The sequence below is a fragment of the Rana temporaria genome, chromosome 11 (assembly GCF_905171775.1).
Source record: "Rana temporaria chromosome 11, aRanTem1.1, whole genome shotgun sequence".
In the NCBI taxonomy this organism is placed as follows: domain Eukaryota; kingdom Metazoa; phylum Chordata; class Amphibia; order Anura; family Ranidae; genus Rana; species Rana temporaria.
Window position 1 is genome coordinate 160,453,103 of NC_053499.1, and position 16,513 is coordinate 160,469,615.

The following is a 16,513-nucleotide window of genomic DNA, read 5'->3' on the forward strand; positions in this document are numbered from 1 at the left end:
TACTATGTAACTATGTAAGAAGGAAAACATTTAAATAAAAGAAAAGAGAAGAGAAAAGGAAAAGAAAAAAGAAAAAGAAATTGAAAAAAGAAAAGTAGTAAAAAAGAAAAAAAAAGAGAAAGGGAAAAGAAAAAAAGGAAAAAGACGCAAAGAAAAATGAAAAGAAGAGAAGGAAAAGAAAAAAGAAAAAGAAGCAAAGAAAAAAGAAAAGAAAATAATAGCGTAGTAAAAGAGAAAAAAAAAAGACACAGAGGTTGGACTTGTGTCTTTTTTTCAACCTCACCTACTATGTATCTATGCAAGAAGGAAAAAATAAAAATAAGAAAAAAGAAAAAGAAAAGAAAAAAAGATAAGTAGTAAAAGAGAAAAAAAAAGAGAAAGAAAATGAAAAGAAAAAAAAAAGAGAACATGTGAAAAAAAAGAAAAAGAAGCAAAGAAAAAAGTAAAGAAGAGAAGGAAAAGAAAAAAAGAGAAAAAGAAAAGAAAAAAGTAAAAGAAAAAGAAGCAAAGGAAAAAGAAAAGAAAATAATAGAGTAGTAAAAGAAATAATATACAGCTTTTTTTCATATTCTTTATGCACATAAAACCCCAATGCGATCCGCCTCCCACCTGTTATTTATTGTTGTTTATTATGTTTTTACCATACTGCCTCAGTTAATAGGTTGTCAAGACCTGGCGGCTCATGCGCTGCCTCGTGCCAAGTCCTCCAGGTAATCCGAGTGTGGAAAACTTCACAGCACACGGAGCGCAGCCCGGCACGGAGCAACAAATCAGGGACGACAAGCAGGTACCTATACAGCGATGATTAACAATAATCACCATGGCTTGGTATGACACATGCCAATCTCATTTCTTTAATAATATTATAAAAAATATAATAACAACAAATAAAATAAAAATAATTACAGAAATTGACAAACATACAATTATTACATTTAATATTAATTTAAATGCAATTATTAAATCTTACACGATATATATTTGGATAAATGTAACTTTACAATGAAACTCTTATTCATAGAAGACAGTCATGTTTAATCGGATCACCTCACAGGGGGCAAAGGTCGGTAGAGAGGGCAAGAGGGCAATTATTATCATTTATGAGGTCCATGTAACAAGCCTAAAACTTTTTTTTCTCCCACAAATAATTGTATTAAATGAAGGAAGAAGAAAGGTTCCATGAAGAAATGCATTGATTACATTTGCGCATTGTATCTCCGCAGTTTGTAGGTAGACAAGATCCCCTCCCCCCCCGTGTATTTACATTCCTATGTGTGTGTATATGGGGGCTTGGAATTATCTGCGGGGGTTCAAGTGCTTGGGTGTAACTTTATTTTTGGACACTTATGCCGCGTACACACGATCGGAAATTCCGACACGAAAAGTCCGAAGTGACCTTTTATGTCGGAATTTCCAACAGCAAAAATTTGAGAGCTGGTTCTCAATTTTTCCGACAAGAAAAATTCTTGTCGGAAATTTCGACAAGGAGATACTACCCTATGTATTACTCCAAAGAGATACTACCCAATGTATTACTCCAAGGAGATACTGCCCAATGTATTACTCCAAGGAGATACTGCCCAATGTATTACTCCAAGGAGATACTGCCCAATGTGTCACTCCAAGGAGATACTGCCCAATGTATTACTCCAGTGAGATACTGCCCAATGTATTACTCCAAGGAGATACTGCCCAATGTGTCACTCCAAGGAGATACTGCCCAATGTGTTACTCCAAGGAGATACTGCCCAATGTATTACTCCAAAAAGATACTACCCAATGTATTACTCCAAGGAGATACTGCCCAATGTATTACTCCAAGGAGATACTGCCCAATGTGTTACTCCAAGGAGATACTGCCCAATGTATTACTCCAAAAAGATATTGCCCAATGTATTGTCCCAATTAGATACTGCCCAATGTATTACTCCAAAGAGATACTACCCAATGTATTACTCCAAAGAGATACTGCCCAATGTATTACTCCAAAGAGATACTGCCCAATGTATTACTCCAAAGAGATACTGCCCAATGTATTACTCCAGTGAGATACTGCCCAATGTATTACTCCAAGGAGATACTGCCCAATGTATTACTCCAAGGAGATACTACCCAATGTATTACTCCAGTGAGATACTACCCAATGTATTACTCCAAGGAGATACTGCCCAATGTATTACTCCAAGGAGATACTGCCCAATGTATTACTCCAGTGAGATACTACCCAATGTATTACTCCAAGGAGATACTGCCCAATGTGTTACTCCAAAGAGATACTGCCCAATGTATTACTCCAAGGAGAAACTACCCAATGTATTACTCCAAGGAGATACTGCCCAATGTGTTACTCCAAATTGATACTGCCCAATGTATTACTCCAAGGAGATACTGCCCAATGTGTTACTCCAAATTGATACTACCCAATGTGTTACTCCAAGGAGATACTGCCCAATGTGTTACTCCAGTGAGATACTACCCAATGTATTACTCCAAGGAGATACTGCCCAATGTATTACTCCAAGGAGATACTGCCCAATGTATTACTCCAAGGAGATACTGCCCAATGTATTACTCCAAAGAGATACTACCCAATGTATTACTCCAAGGAGATACTGCCCAATGTATTACTCCAGTGAGATACTGCCCAATGTATTACTCCAAAGAGATACTACCCAATGTATTACTCCAAGGAGATACTGTCCAATGTATTACTCCAAGGAGATACTGCCCAATGTATTACTCCAAGGAGATACTGCCCAATGTATTACTCCAAGGAGATACTGCCCAATGTATTACTCCAAGGAGATACTGCCCAATGTATTACTCCAAGGAGATACTGCCCAATGTATTACTCCAAGGAGATGCTGCCCAATGTATTACTCCAAGGAGATACTGCCCAATGTATTACTCCAAAGAGATACTACCCAATGTATTACTCCAAGGAGATACTGCCCAATGTATTACTCCAAGGAGATACTGCCCAATGTATTACTCCTAGGAGATACTGCCCAATGTATTACTCCAAGGAGATACTGCCCAATGTATTACTCCAGTGAGATACTGCCCAATGTATTACTCCAAAGAGATACTACCCAATATATTACTCCAAAAATATACTACCCAATGTATTACTCCAAGGAGATACTGCCCAATGTATTACTCCCATGGTTCTCTTATGAAAGATGCAAACAAGGATAAAACCCCTGTGTCCTATAAACTCAAGGCACATAGTACTTGGCAGGGTTTGTGGATAAACTCAGGGGGTCAAATCAGGTCACCAACCTGGACAAAGCGACACGTCTGTCCGGACTAGTTCCCCAGGAGCTCTATCCTCACAGAACCCGGCACAGCACCAGGAAATCCGGGAGAGTTTGGCGGGGTGGATGAAGTGAGAAGCTGGAAGGCGTCCAATATCATGAATTCAACAAGTAGGAAGGTGAACTCCCTGTACAGTAACATTCCATGTGCAGTACGAAGATCCACGAGGGACGCTCAGGTCAGAATTACGCAGATATCCATCCTTTAGATGTTGTCTGGGGGCCTCAGATGGAAAGGATCTATAATTTTAAATAGTTTTAGGTTTATAACTCTAAAAGTATTTTTTTTTGTATCCTAATACAGATATGTGATTATTATGTTGTGGTTGGTTTTGTTTCCATGTATAGTTTATAATTATATGTTGTATGTAGATGAGGTCAACCCTACATGGTCTTTACCAAGTACCAATATAAGAAGGATCAGATAATTACTAACAATGCTCCCAATTTTCGAGCTTCACTTGCAATTTTCGATTTGTTTCCGAATTTGCAACAACAAATGGCTCCGGAATCGGAGATTCTCATTATCACACGGGGACAGTTCAGCTGGATGATCAATGGACGGGAGGTGCTCCACCATCTCCATTGGGCAGGTTTCCTCTTTTGAAGATTTGTTGGTATCTCAGAAAAATATTTGAGGGTCATGGTAAAGGACAAAAGCAGCAAATCTTGTTCCTGGAGGAAAAGCATTTCCCCCTCTGCCCACAGGAAGGTTTCTCTGCGGTAAGAGCTGTGCATAGACTTCCATAGGAGACCATTCAAGCCAACCTTGTAGATTGTTTCCAAGAAAAGGTTTGTTGTGTTTATAAATGCATAAAATACACCAAGTGCTCTCAATGTAGAAAATGAGGTTAATTATTATATTAGCAATGCGTGAAGGTAAACAATTTATTTTTAGGGTGCCGCTATCTGTTCACTGAGGTGGGAAAGTTATGCGCCTCCATAATGGTAAATGGCAATTTGCATGTGAGCTCAGCAGTATTTATGTGACCATACTAATGTGTATGGAAGCATAGAAATATTATGTGAGCTTACCATTATGTATATGAGCACCGACCACTGACACAGGAGTACCTTTCCTTCCACTGACACAGGAGTACCTTTCCTTCCACTGATACAGGAGTATTGTTCCTCCCACTGACCACTGATATAGGAGTACCTTTCCTTCCACTGACACAGGAGTACCATTCCTTCCACTGACACAGGAGTACCATTCCTTCCACTGACACAGGAGTACCATTCCTTCCACTGACACAGGAGTATCGTTCCTCCCACTGATAGAGGAGTACCATTCCTTCCACTGGCCACTGACACAGGAGTACCATTCCTCCCACTGACCACAGAAGTACCATTCCTTCCACTGACACAGGAGTACCATTTCTTTCACTGACACAGGAGTACCTTTCCTTCCACTGATACAGGAGTATTGTTCCTCCCACTGACCACTGATATAGGAGTACCATTCCTTCCACTGACACAGGAGTACCATTCCTTCCACTGACATAGGAGTACCATTCCTTCCACTGACACAGGAGTACCATTCCTTCCACTGACACAGGAGTACCATTCCTTCCACTGATACAGGAGTATTGTTCCTCCCACTGACCACTGATATAGGAGTACCTTTCCTTCCACTGACACAGGAGTACCATTCCTCCCACTGACCACTGATATGGGAGTACCATTCCTTCCATTGACCACTGACACAGGAGTACCATTCCTCCCACTGACCACAGAAGTACCATTCCTTCCACTGACACAGGAGTATCGTTCCTCCCACTGACTACAGAAGTACCATTCCTTCCACTGACCACAGAAGTACCGTTCCTCCCTCTGACCACAGAAGTACCGTTCCTCCCTCTGACCACAGAAGTACCGTTCCTCCCACTGACCACAGAAGTACCGTTCCTCCCACTGACACAGGAGTACCATTCCTCCCTCTGACCACAGAAGTACCGTTCCTTCCACTGACCACAGAAGTACCATTCCTCCCACTGACACAGAAGTACCATTCCTCCCACTGACCACAGAAGTACCGTTCCTCCCACTGACCACAGAAGTACTTTTCTTCCACTAAACCCCTTTCTAAATAAAATTTGTTCCCATTTAACCCTTTGATTAATCCTTAGTTTACCCTTATTGACCCTAATTAACCCCGTATTCTCCTTTTCCCCTTAACTGTTATTTTTCAGTTTTTCATTTCTATTTGTCCAACCATTAATATTTACATTTTGTTCATTTTCATTTGTTTTGCTTCACAATTTTTAGTTTTTTACATTAAAATCAAGCACAATTGTAGTGCCATTTTATTGGGATAAACGTTTATACTTTTCATATATCGAAACTCTCATCAAAGTAGAGAAAAGTTCTTTGTTTTAGTTTTGTTACTTCTTTTTTTTTGTTAAAGTGTATTTTGTGCGTGTACTCGAGAGAGGAGTTGGGAGTAGGCAGGCCTCCCCCAGAGGCAATCTGCCACCTTTCTCTATGCCCCGGGTGGCAATGGCGGGTGTGTGAGGGGGTCCTCCCACACAGCCCACCCTACCTGCTCCGCTTTGAAGCCCAACGGGGCAGAGGGACTCCCTATTAGGGAGTGAGAGGATCTAGCCCGCTCAACCACCCCGTTAGTCCTTCGCCTCTCTTTTTAGAGACCGCGTGGTCAAAGTGCGTGCACGTTAACCCAAATTCGAGTGCGTGTAAGTGTGGTGGTTTTTGTGGGAGGAGGGTGGGGGGCGTACTAAGCGCAGACTTACCTCGCATAGCACACCCACCGGGAGCCGGGCTGAGACCACCAAACTCAATTCACATTTAGCCGAGACCGGGATCCGAACCCCTAGCTGCAGAGGTGAATGGCTTGTCAGCGCAGTGCCAATCGCGTTGAGCCACCGCAGCTCCTAGTTTTGTTACTTCTAAGGGCCACTGAGTGGTACGTGTCCTCCTCTGACCTTCACTTCGATCCTTCTGACACTCGAGGTTCAGACATAAGTTGTTGCCACACTTAATGCCAAGTAAAATATAAAGGCAATAAACATGGACTTCAGTCTGTTGTATTGATTACTTCAGAGTAGTTCAGGTTGATAATAGAAAACAATCAGTTTGCAGCAGAACTCAGTCAGATGTTAGAAAAGTAGGCAACTGAACCTAATACAAGTAACAAATGGAGCACGGGGTGGGAGCAGCAAAGACAGTAACAGAATCCTCCGTGTGATGGATAATATGGTTCCCAGTCACGATCTTATGTGTAGAGAAAATCACAGGCAAGCAACTTTGCAACAAGCGGCACTCCTCACCCACAGGCACAGCTCCACTGGCAGATCCAGGGGCGTGTGAAACCCGAGGGTCGTGTCCCGATACATGTTGTCAAGATTGCAACCAGATTGATTTTTCTCCAGCCACCTCTGTTCATCCACCCAGCCCGATCGCATCCAGCCGCTCTGCACATTGCCAGCACATACCCTCCCATTGGTTTGTCACATCCAACCCTCTCCGCTGTCTCCAAGCCTCGTCCTCGCAGTGCTGTCCTGATTAGACGTGACGTCCCGACCAGGAAGCGCCCGGCGTACACGAGAGTGGAGCAAAACAACACCGCGGACACACCGCATCCACACCGTCGAGCCTTCCTCTGCTCCGGGGGCCTTCATTCCATCAATACCGCCTGGCCATCCGTTCCCTCCAGACCGGGTAAGATCGTTACAGCACGCCCGTGCGGTTGCCTCTGGGTTTCACACGCCCCTATCTGCCAGTGGAGCTAGCCCTATATATTTTAATGATCTAGCGCTTCCTTTATGGATTCTTTGTTTTGCTCACCATTTTTCACATCTCTCCTGATGTGTCACACCATTCAGCTGCTGATCTAACGTTTGGTAGAATTTTCTATTCACAGCCAATCATTTACTTATCTATGTTATATTTTTTAATCTAATTTCCACCTTTCCAGTCACTAGGCGCCAAAACTTGTTTTGTTGTTTGTTGGACCCCCATTTATTAGATCCACCTTGCTAGTCCCGGGTTGGACCCCCTTTATTGGGTCCACCTTGCTAGTAGCGGGTTGGACCCCCTTTATTAGGTCCTCCTTGCTAGTAGCGGGTTGGACCCCCTTTATTAGGTCCCCCTTGCTAGTAGCGGGTTGGACCCCCTTTATTAGGTTCCCCTTGCTAGTAGTGGGTTGGACTCCCTTTATTAGGTTCCCCTTGCTAGTAGTGGGTTGGACCCCCTTTATTAGGTACACCTTGCTAGTAGCGGGTTAGACCCCATTTATTAGGTGCCCCTTGCTAGTAGCAGGTTGGACCCCCTTTTATTAGGTCCCCCTTGCTAGTAGTGGGTTGGACCCCCTTGCTAGTCCCGGGTTGGACCCCCTTTATTAGGTCCACCTTGCTAGTCCCAGGTTGGACCCCCTTTATTAGGTCCACCTTGCTAGTAGCGGGTTGGACCCCCTGTATTAGGTCCCCCTTGCTAGTAGCGGGTTGGACCCCCTTTATTAGGTCCCCCTTGCTAGTAGCGGGTTGGACCCCCTTTATTAGGTCCACCTTGCTAGTAGCGGGTTGGACCTCGTTTATTAGGTCCCCCTTGCTAGTAGTGCGTTGGACCCCCTTTATTAGGTCCAGCTTGCTAGTAGAGGGTTGGACCCCCTTTATTAGGCCCACCTTGCTAGTCTCGGGTTGGACACCCTTTATTAAGTCCCCCTAGCTAGTAGAGGGTTGGACCCCCTTTATAAGGCCCACCTTGCTAGTCTCGGGTTGGACACCCTTTATTAGGTTCACCTTGCTAGGAGCGGGTTGGACCCCTTTATTAGGGCCCCCTTGCTAGTAGTGAGTTGGACCCCCTTTATTAGGTCCCCCTTGCTAGTAGCGGGTTGGATCCCCTTTATTAGATCCAGCTTGCTAGTCTCAGATTGGACCCCCTTTATTAGGTCCACCTTACTAGTCCCGGGTTGGACCCCATTTATTAGATCCAGCTTGCTAATCCCGGGTTGGACCCCCTTTATTAGGTCCCCCTTGCTAGTAGTTGGTTGGACCCCCTTTATTAGGTCCACCTTGCAATACATTTATTCCATCTGCTTTACTGAATCCCCTTTCATTGCTTCTCCGGGTGAAAGATCTCGGGGTAAAAGATCTCCGAGTGAAAGCTCTCCGGGTAAAAGATCTCCGGGTGAAAGGTCTCCGGGTGAAAGGTCTCCGGGTGAAAGGTCTCCGGGTGAAAGGTCTCCGGGTGAAAGGTCTCCGGGTGAAAGATCTCCGGGTGAAAGATCTCCGGGTGAAAGATCTCCGGGAGAATTAAACGTCTCGCACTTGTAATGAATCTGCAGATTGGCGGCTCCATTGGCTTTGTAATGACGGAATCTGAATACATGCGCCGGCACCTCCTAAGACTTTATTACTTCCAGCGCCGATCCGTTATCACCGAGCGGTGAAGTCATTCCTCCTCGCTGTTTATCTTTCCATCGGTCGCTCTGCTGTGACTTCGCGGCTCCATCCCGCCAATGACATCATTGCAGCCAACGTACCGGATATTAAAAACTTTCCCGACTGCTTCATGAATCACAATAGATGAGATCGGGAAAAATAAAACTCCTCGGGGGGGGGGGGGGGGGGGGGGGGGGGGGGGAGAGATCATTCACTGTGTCTTTTCAGAAACGGAAAGTGGTGACAGGAAGTGGTTTGAATGATGCAGGCCAGGGCTGGACAATGGTGTGTTGAGTCAGTGGGGGGACAACGCCAGATAGGAGGCGAGTTGCTCCTTTTTTTCCTGTTTGTAACTTGCTGTCCTAAACATCAAAATTAAGTCAAAATAGGAGCTCTGCCATTGCGTTCCTCTTACATTTTTATAGAAGGAGTTCACAAAGCACAAGGGGTTAACCACTAGGGGGCGGGGAAGGGGTTAAGTGTGTCCTAGGGAGTGATTCTAACTGTGTGGGGGGGCGGGGCTTACTGTGACATGACACTGATCGCTGCTCCCGATCACAGGGAGCAGATGATCAGTGTCATGTCACTAGGCAGAACAGGGAAATGCCTTGTTCAGGCTGGCCTCTCCCCGTTCAGCAGCTCCGTGACACGATCGCGGGACACCGGCGGATATGGAGTCCGCGGGTCCCGCAGGCACGGATAATGTGGCTTTTAATTATGAATATAAATATTCAAACAATACAACTGGTAAGAAGTATTTTTTGTGTGTGTTTTAGGGTACAAGAATGGACATCGAGAAATACTTCTCCAGGCTGGGATACAAGGGTTCCTGTAAACCGGCCAACAAGGAAACCCTTTGTGAGATAATGTACCACCACCTCATGGCGATCCCCTTCGAGAACCTGAGCGTGCATTGCGGAGAACCCATCTCTCTCGACATAGAAAGCACTTTCCAAAAGCTTGTGATGAAGCAAAGAGGTGGTTGGTGTTCCGAACAAAACCACCTCCTCTTCTGGGCTCTGAAGACGATTGGCTACGACGTGGTCATGCTGGCAGCCCACGTTTACCAGCCCCATCTGGACAAATACAACCCAATCCCTACTCATCTTCTTCTCAAGGTGACAATAGATAGCAAGACGTACATTGCTGACACCGGCTATGGATCTTCTCTTCAACCTTGGCAGCCTCTAGAGTTAACGAGTGGGGTGGACCAGCTGCAAACTCCCGGCATCTTTCGTCTCACGGAAAGCAAGGGAATGTGGTTCTTGGACAAGATAAGAAGAACCCAGATGGTTCCCGATGGATCGTTTTCAGAAACCGAACTGCTTGATAAATCGAGTTATAGGAAGATCCATTATTTTACTCTACAGGAGAAGACTATAGACTGCTTCCTTGAATCCTGCAAGTTCCACCAAACATCTCCACAATCGGCCTTTTTCAACAAGTCCGTGGTTTCTCTCCAATTCAGCCACGGCGTCCGAACGCTCGTCGGCTGGACGTACACGGAAACCAAATACAACTATGGAAAGGACGTGGATCTGGTGGAACTCAAAACTCTACAAAACGATGAAGTGGAAAAAGTTTTAAAAGAGAAGTTCGGCATTGTTTTAGAGTCTCGGCTTGTCGTAGTTAATAAATCTGGCAATTATACAATTTAAAGGCCAAAAGATACTTGCCAATCACCGAACATCAACCATAGATAGTAATTAGTAGGGAAGGGGTCATCACACCCTAAATTCCATCCAATCACTTTCTTGGGAAAGATATGATTGTGCAATTTGGACCAATCAGGAATCCCTCAATGAGAGTGAATAGAAGGACCTAGTATAGATGGAAAGGAGACCTTGACTTGAGGAGAGACCACATCTGACCAGAGAGACATCTGGGGGGACACTTGGGCAGGCACATTTTGGTTTGTTCCCCGACTACGTTTCTGCTTGACCTCAAATATGCAACCACTTGTTACCGACCTTTGGCTTGTTCCTTGACTACGTTTCTGCTTGATCTCAAAGATGCAACCACTTGTTACCGACCTTTGGCTTGTTCCTTGACTACGTTTCGGCTTCATCTTAAGTATTCAACCACTTGTTACCGACCTTTGGTTTGATCCATGACTACACTTCAGCTTGATCTCAAAGATGTAACCACCCGTTACCGACCTTTGGCTTCCTCCTTGACTACGTTTCTGCTTGACCTCAAATATGCAACCACTTGTTACCGACCTTTGGCTTGTTCATTGACTACACTTCTGCTTGACCTCAAATATGCAACCACTTGTTACCAACCTTTGGTTTGTTCCTTGACTACGCTTCCGCTTGATCTTAAAGATGCAACCACTTGTTACCGACCTTTGGTTTGTTCCTTGACTACATATTTGCTTGATCTCAAAGATGCAACCGCTTGTTACTGACCTTTGGCTTGTTCCTTGACTATGCTTCTACTTGATCTCAAAGATGTAACCGCTTGTTACGACCTTTGGTTTGTTCCTTTACTATGCTTCTACTAGATCTTAAAGATGCAACCGCTTGTTACGACCTTTGGTTTGTTCCTTGACTACGCTTCCGCTTGATCTTAAAGATGCAACTGCTTGTTACGACCTTTGGCTTGTTCCTTGACTACTCTTTCGCTTGATCCTTATCTGCTACTGGACCTCAGACTGCTTACCTCCTGGTGGCGCCATCCTGAGTACCATGACCTGGTACTAACACACAGCAAAACCCATCCCCACCATAACGACCTCTGGTGGACACAACGGTTAGTGTTTAGACCCCACACCTCAGATGAGCCGCATTCCTCCACCAAGGTGACCTTGCCTATCCTTCTGGTTGATGGGAGCCTCTCTACTGCTATAGTTACCAGTCCCTGAGCCTGACCGGGACACCGGGCTAATGCAAGAATCATGTAGGTAGATTCAGTAAGAGTTAGGCCGGCTTATCAGTAGATAAGCCGACCTAACTCAGAATCTACGCCGACCTATGTTTAAGCGTATGCTCAAACAGAGATACGCTTAAACATATCTAAGATAAGACGGCTTGCGCCGTCCTATCTTAGGTTGCAATTTTTTGGATGGCCGCTAGGTGGCGCTTCCATTGCGGTCGGCGTAGAATATGTAAATGAGTTGATACGCCGATTCACGAACGTACGCCCGGCCGCCGCAGTAGTTTTACGCCATTTCTGTAAGGCATTAGCAGGCCTAAAGTTATTCCATCTATTGGGTGGAATAACAATGTTAAAGTATGGCCGCCATTCCTGCCGCGAGATTCAAATTTTTTACGTCGTTTGCGTAAGTCGTCCGCGAATCGGGATTTACGTCGTTTACGTCCAAATCAATAGGCCCGTGCGGCGTACTTAGCCGCAATGCACACTGGGATATGTAGGCGCCCGGCGCATGCGTATAAAAAAAAAAAAGTCAAAAACGTGAGGTCAAGCCTCATTACCATAAAAAAAAAAGCCCCCCTCCAACACATTTGAATTCGGCGCCCTTACGCCTGCCCGCTTTAGGCTACGCCGCCGAATATTAGCAGGCAAGTACATTGAGAATCATGTACTTGCCTAGCTAACTTACGGCGGCGTAGCCTAAACACGCTAAGCTACGCCGCCGTATCTATAGGCTTCTCTACCTGAATCTACCTATAAATATTCAGCATTAAATAATGATGATTTTTTAGACTCCGGTTTTGGAATCAAAGTCGTCATTCTTTAATTATGATGACGTTACGGGCTTACTAGAGAAAGGTTCAAATGTAGAAATCCTATAATAGTTTCTAAATTGCTTTGCGTTTGTTTTGTGTCCAGAGTTCAGATGCAACCAATGCTTGACAAATCAATCAAATTAAATTGATGGCGGACAATAATCTACGGTGTCTTTAAATGAAAATAAGAGTGTTTGGAATTGTGGGAAAAGCGTTAAAGTGCGATTACTTGTTAGGAAAGTGAAGCCGTACTTTATGGCGGATGAGTAAAAGTTTGGAACCCCCCCTCTCTCTAATCTCAGGATGTCCTCGGGTCACCGGGGACGATGTATTTATAGCTTCAGGAACAATCGAGGATCGCTGCGAAACTCCGCGCCAAACGTCTTCTAACCCGCTAGATGTTGTCTCGTTGTTTTGACCTTTTTGGAAGGTATCAGACTCAGGAGACGCTCCTCTCGTACTCTAATGGTTCGTACATTGTGTATCTCTTATAAATAAAATCCGGAGGGGTGGGGGATACAACACAGCCGCTTACTCTCCGAGAACAAAATGGTAAAAGTAAGAAGAGATACCGATCCTTTCCATGGAAATTTAAAGCGATTGTAAAAGGTAACATCTAGTAACGGTTTTGCACAGAGCAGCCCAGATCCTCCTCTTCTCTGGTCCCTTACCAGCGCTCCTGGCTCCTCCCCCATTGCAAACCACTTAATATGGGGAGTCGTTGGGTCAATATCTTCAACCCATCAGAAGCTTCAACCACCTCACTTCCGGTTGATTTAAAACTTTAGTAATCAGAGATTTTGATTTTGGACACAGACAACCGAATAGAGTCCGGTACAGGAAGACTGCGCTGTATTGACAGCACAGCGGCTAACGAGGACAAAGTTGTCGCCGCCTCGGAGGCGGGCATCTTTTTGGTAAGTATCGGAACATTGTAAGAATCTCCGCTCATAATATCCTGCACCGGACTCTATTTGTGGTGCCAGTGTTGTGTCCAACCACCAATTCGTCAAAAAACTGGTTGGAGAACTTGACAGAACAGGGGGCACACATGTGGGCTCACTCCCGAGCCACGCTCTGCTTCCATTACACAAAGGGTGGGGCTTGGCCCTGCCCCCCCCACTATGATAGACAGCAGCAGGAGATAATAACTCCCGCTGATGTGTCTGAGCTGCCGCTGTCATGCGTGGCAATGGATTGAGATCACGATGAGGTAAAGTATAAGGCGGGACTGGGGGGAGGGGCTTAAGCTGCACTCAGATTTTTTTATTTTACCTTAGGGCCGGTTCACACCATAGAAACGCAGTTCAGGTGCTTTTCTGCATGTGCGTTTAACCTTGAGGGCCGATTCACACCACAAAAATGCACTGCTGATCCGTTCGATGCGTTTCTGCATGCAATTTTTTTTTAGGGCGTTTTTGATGGGTTCCAGTGTGTTTGATGCGTTCTGGATGCATTCCAGGTGTATTTTTCTTTTTTGTTTGTTTACTATACTATCAATGCATTTTTTATGTGTTTTACAGCGTTCCAGTACAATAAAAATGCAGCAAATTCTACGTTTTTTTCTGGAACTGGAAATTTGGTAATTTTTGCTTCGGTTTCATTTTCATTTTTTTTTCTCTTTTGGGTTAAGATTACAATTTGTATTATTGCATTTTTTGGTTTCACCCCTGTTTTTTGTATTTTGTTTTTTCAGTGCTCTCATTTGCCAGACCAACCATAGATAGGGGCGGTTCTATGTTGCTTTCTGCTCCCTGTCTATTAATTAGCACACCTGGGTTCCTCCTTTGGAGGCCTTAAAAATCACAGTTAGGACTGCAGTTACACAGAGTGCCGTGACGTGGCCTGCAGCTTCCCAGACATTTGCAAATGACTGCAACTGAACCTCTGTTTTAATTACATACAGTTAGACAGACTAATTTGGTTTTGTGCTTCTTTGGTTTGGTATTTTTGAGCCTGGTCTTTATGGTAAGAATTTTTACATTTGCCATTATATATATATATTTATACTTAATCGCATATTGCTAATCGCATCTCATTTAAAGTCCCAACCGTCCATATTTTATCCTTACAGGGATGGAGGCCTGTGGTGACCCAAACCACATGCCTCATATAAAGTCCCAACCCCATTTTTTACAAGATTACAATTTGTATTTAGAAAATTTGTAAAATCGGAAAATTGGAAATGAAAAAATGTGTCATTTCATAAATTAAAAAATTTGTGAAATCAAAAATTCGTAACTGCGTAAAATTATAAAATTCAAACATACGAAAATAAGAAACAAAATCCGAAAATTCAAAATAATAACAATAACTAAATATTAAAATTATAAGTATAGGTTTCAAATGTGGCTGTTAGTGAACGTTTCGAATACAAATTTATCTGGTTACAAATTATCCAAAATAACGAATGCCGTATCTAAACGACTGGAATGGAAGGAATAAATAATAAAACGTTTTTATTATTAATTTGTTACATTCTATTCGTTTAGATACGGCATTCGTTATTTTGGATAATTTGTAACTTCGGATAAATTTGAAAAAAAATTCCAATATAATATAATTTAAGAGTTAGTTAGTTATTTCAGATTTTTGAATTTTCAAAATTTATGAATTTACAAAAATGTTCTACTTTTTGAATTTCCAATTTACGAATTACAAATTTATGAATTCACTATTTTTAGAAATTAAAAATTTAGTAAATTAAAAAAATTCTAAATTCCAAAATGGGAAATTTTTTAATTTACAAATATTTGAATTTTTCGAATTTGTCAAAATTCATTAAAAAGAAACAAATTCGGAACAAAGCGAATTGCACATGTCTACCGATTAGGGCACTTGCACACTGGAGGCGCTGGGGTGTCAGCGGTAAAGCGGCACTATTTTTAGCAGTGCTTCACCGTCGTTTTAGCGGGGGGCTTTAAAGTGGAGGTTCACCCTAAAAACACATTTTTAACATTAGAGGCAGCATAGTAAGGGCATATACTTTCGGCAGGTTTTTTTTTTTCTCCGTACTTACCTTTATATTCTGATTTTGTCCAGGGCTTCCGCGTTCTGATGACTCCGGGACTGGGCGTTCCTATCCCAGCCTTAGGGTTCCGATGACCCCGGGACTGGGCGTTCCTATCCCTGCCTCAGGGTTCCAATGACTGCAGGACTGGGCGTTCCTATCCCAGCCTCAGGGTTCCGATGACTGTGGGAATGGGCGTTCCTATCCCAGCCTCAGGGTTCCGATGACTCCGGGACTGGGCGTTCCTATCCCAGCCTCAGGGTTCCGATGACTGCGGGACTGGGCATTCCTATCCTTCGGTTCAATGATTGACGGCTTCTGAAACAGGTCCCCTGTCGCACAACGCGCGTCACCAGATTTCCGGAAACAGCCGAGCTGCGAGTCGGCACTATACTGCGCCTGCGGTGTAGAGCTGACTGCGCAGGCGCCGTATAGTGCCGACTCGCATGCTTGGCTATTTCCCGACATCTGGTGACGCGCGTTGTGCGACAGGTCACCTGTTTCACAAGCCGTCAATCATCGAACGCAAGGATAGGAACGCCCAGTCCCGCAGTCATCAGAACCCCTGGACAAAAACAGAATATAAAAGGTAAGTACGGAGAAAAAAAAAATAACCCGCCGAAAGTAAATGTCCTTACTATGCTGGCTCTGCTAGATGTAATATTAAAAAAACATTTTTGGGGGTGAACCCCCGCTAGCAGCCGAAAAAGGGTTAAAAGCACCCACAAAGCGCCGCTGCATCGGTTTCAATGGGCAGGGGCACTTTAGCGCCTCGAAGATGCTGCTTGCAGGACTTTTTTTCACTGTCCTGCCAGCGCAGCGCCGCCGGTTGGAAAACACTCGGGCTTTCCCATTGGAGTGAGAGGAGCTTTATGGTCGCTTTGCAGGCATTATTTTTAGTGCTATAGCGCCTGTAAAGCTCCTCAGTGTGAAAGCAGCTTTAGCGTCTCACTTCGGCATCTTCTCAGAAGATGTGACATTTTGTTCATAATTTGCACTTTATCGCCGTCCTCGTCTTTCACCGTATTGATTGCAGACGGTCGGCAGCTTTCCCGGGACAGAGAGCCGAATATCTTTGCCCCCCCCGGGAGAATT

The 16,513-nt window shown here is 44.2% G+C and overlaps 1 protein-coding gene across 1 annotated transcript; it reads left to right on the forward strand.

Moving 5' to 3' along the window:
- Positions 1-689: 689 nt before the first annotated feature.
- LOC120917951 (arylamine N-acetyltransferase, pineal gland isozyme NAT-10-like) lies at positions 690-11,609 on the forward strand. The gene is made up of 2 exons (XM_040329590.1): positions 690-787; positions 9,493-11,609. The coding sequence occupies exon 2, from the start codon at positions 9,502-9,504 to the stop codon at positions 10,372-10,374; it is 873 nt and encodes a 290-aa protein (XP_040185524.1). The 5' UTR covers positions 690-787; positions 9,493-9,501; the 3' UTR covers positions 10,375-11,609.
- The last annotated feature ends 4,904 nt before the right edge of the window (positions 11,610-16,513 follow it).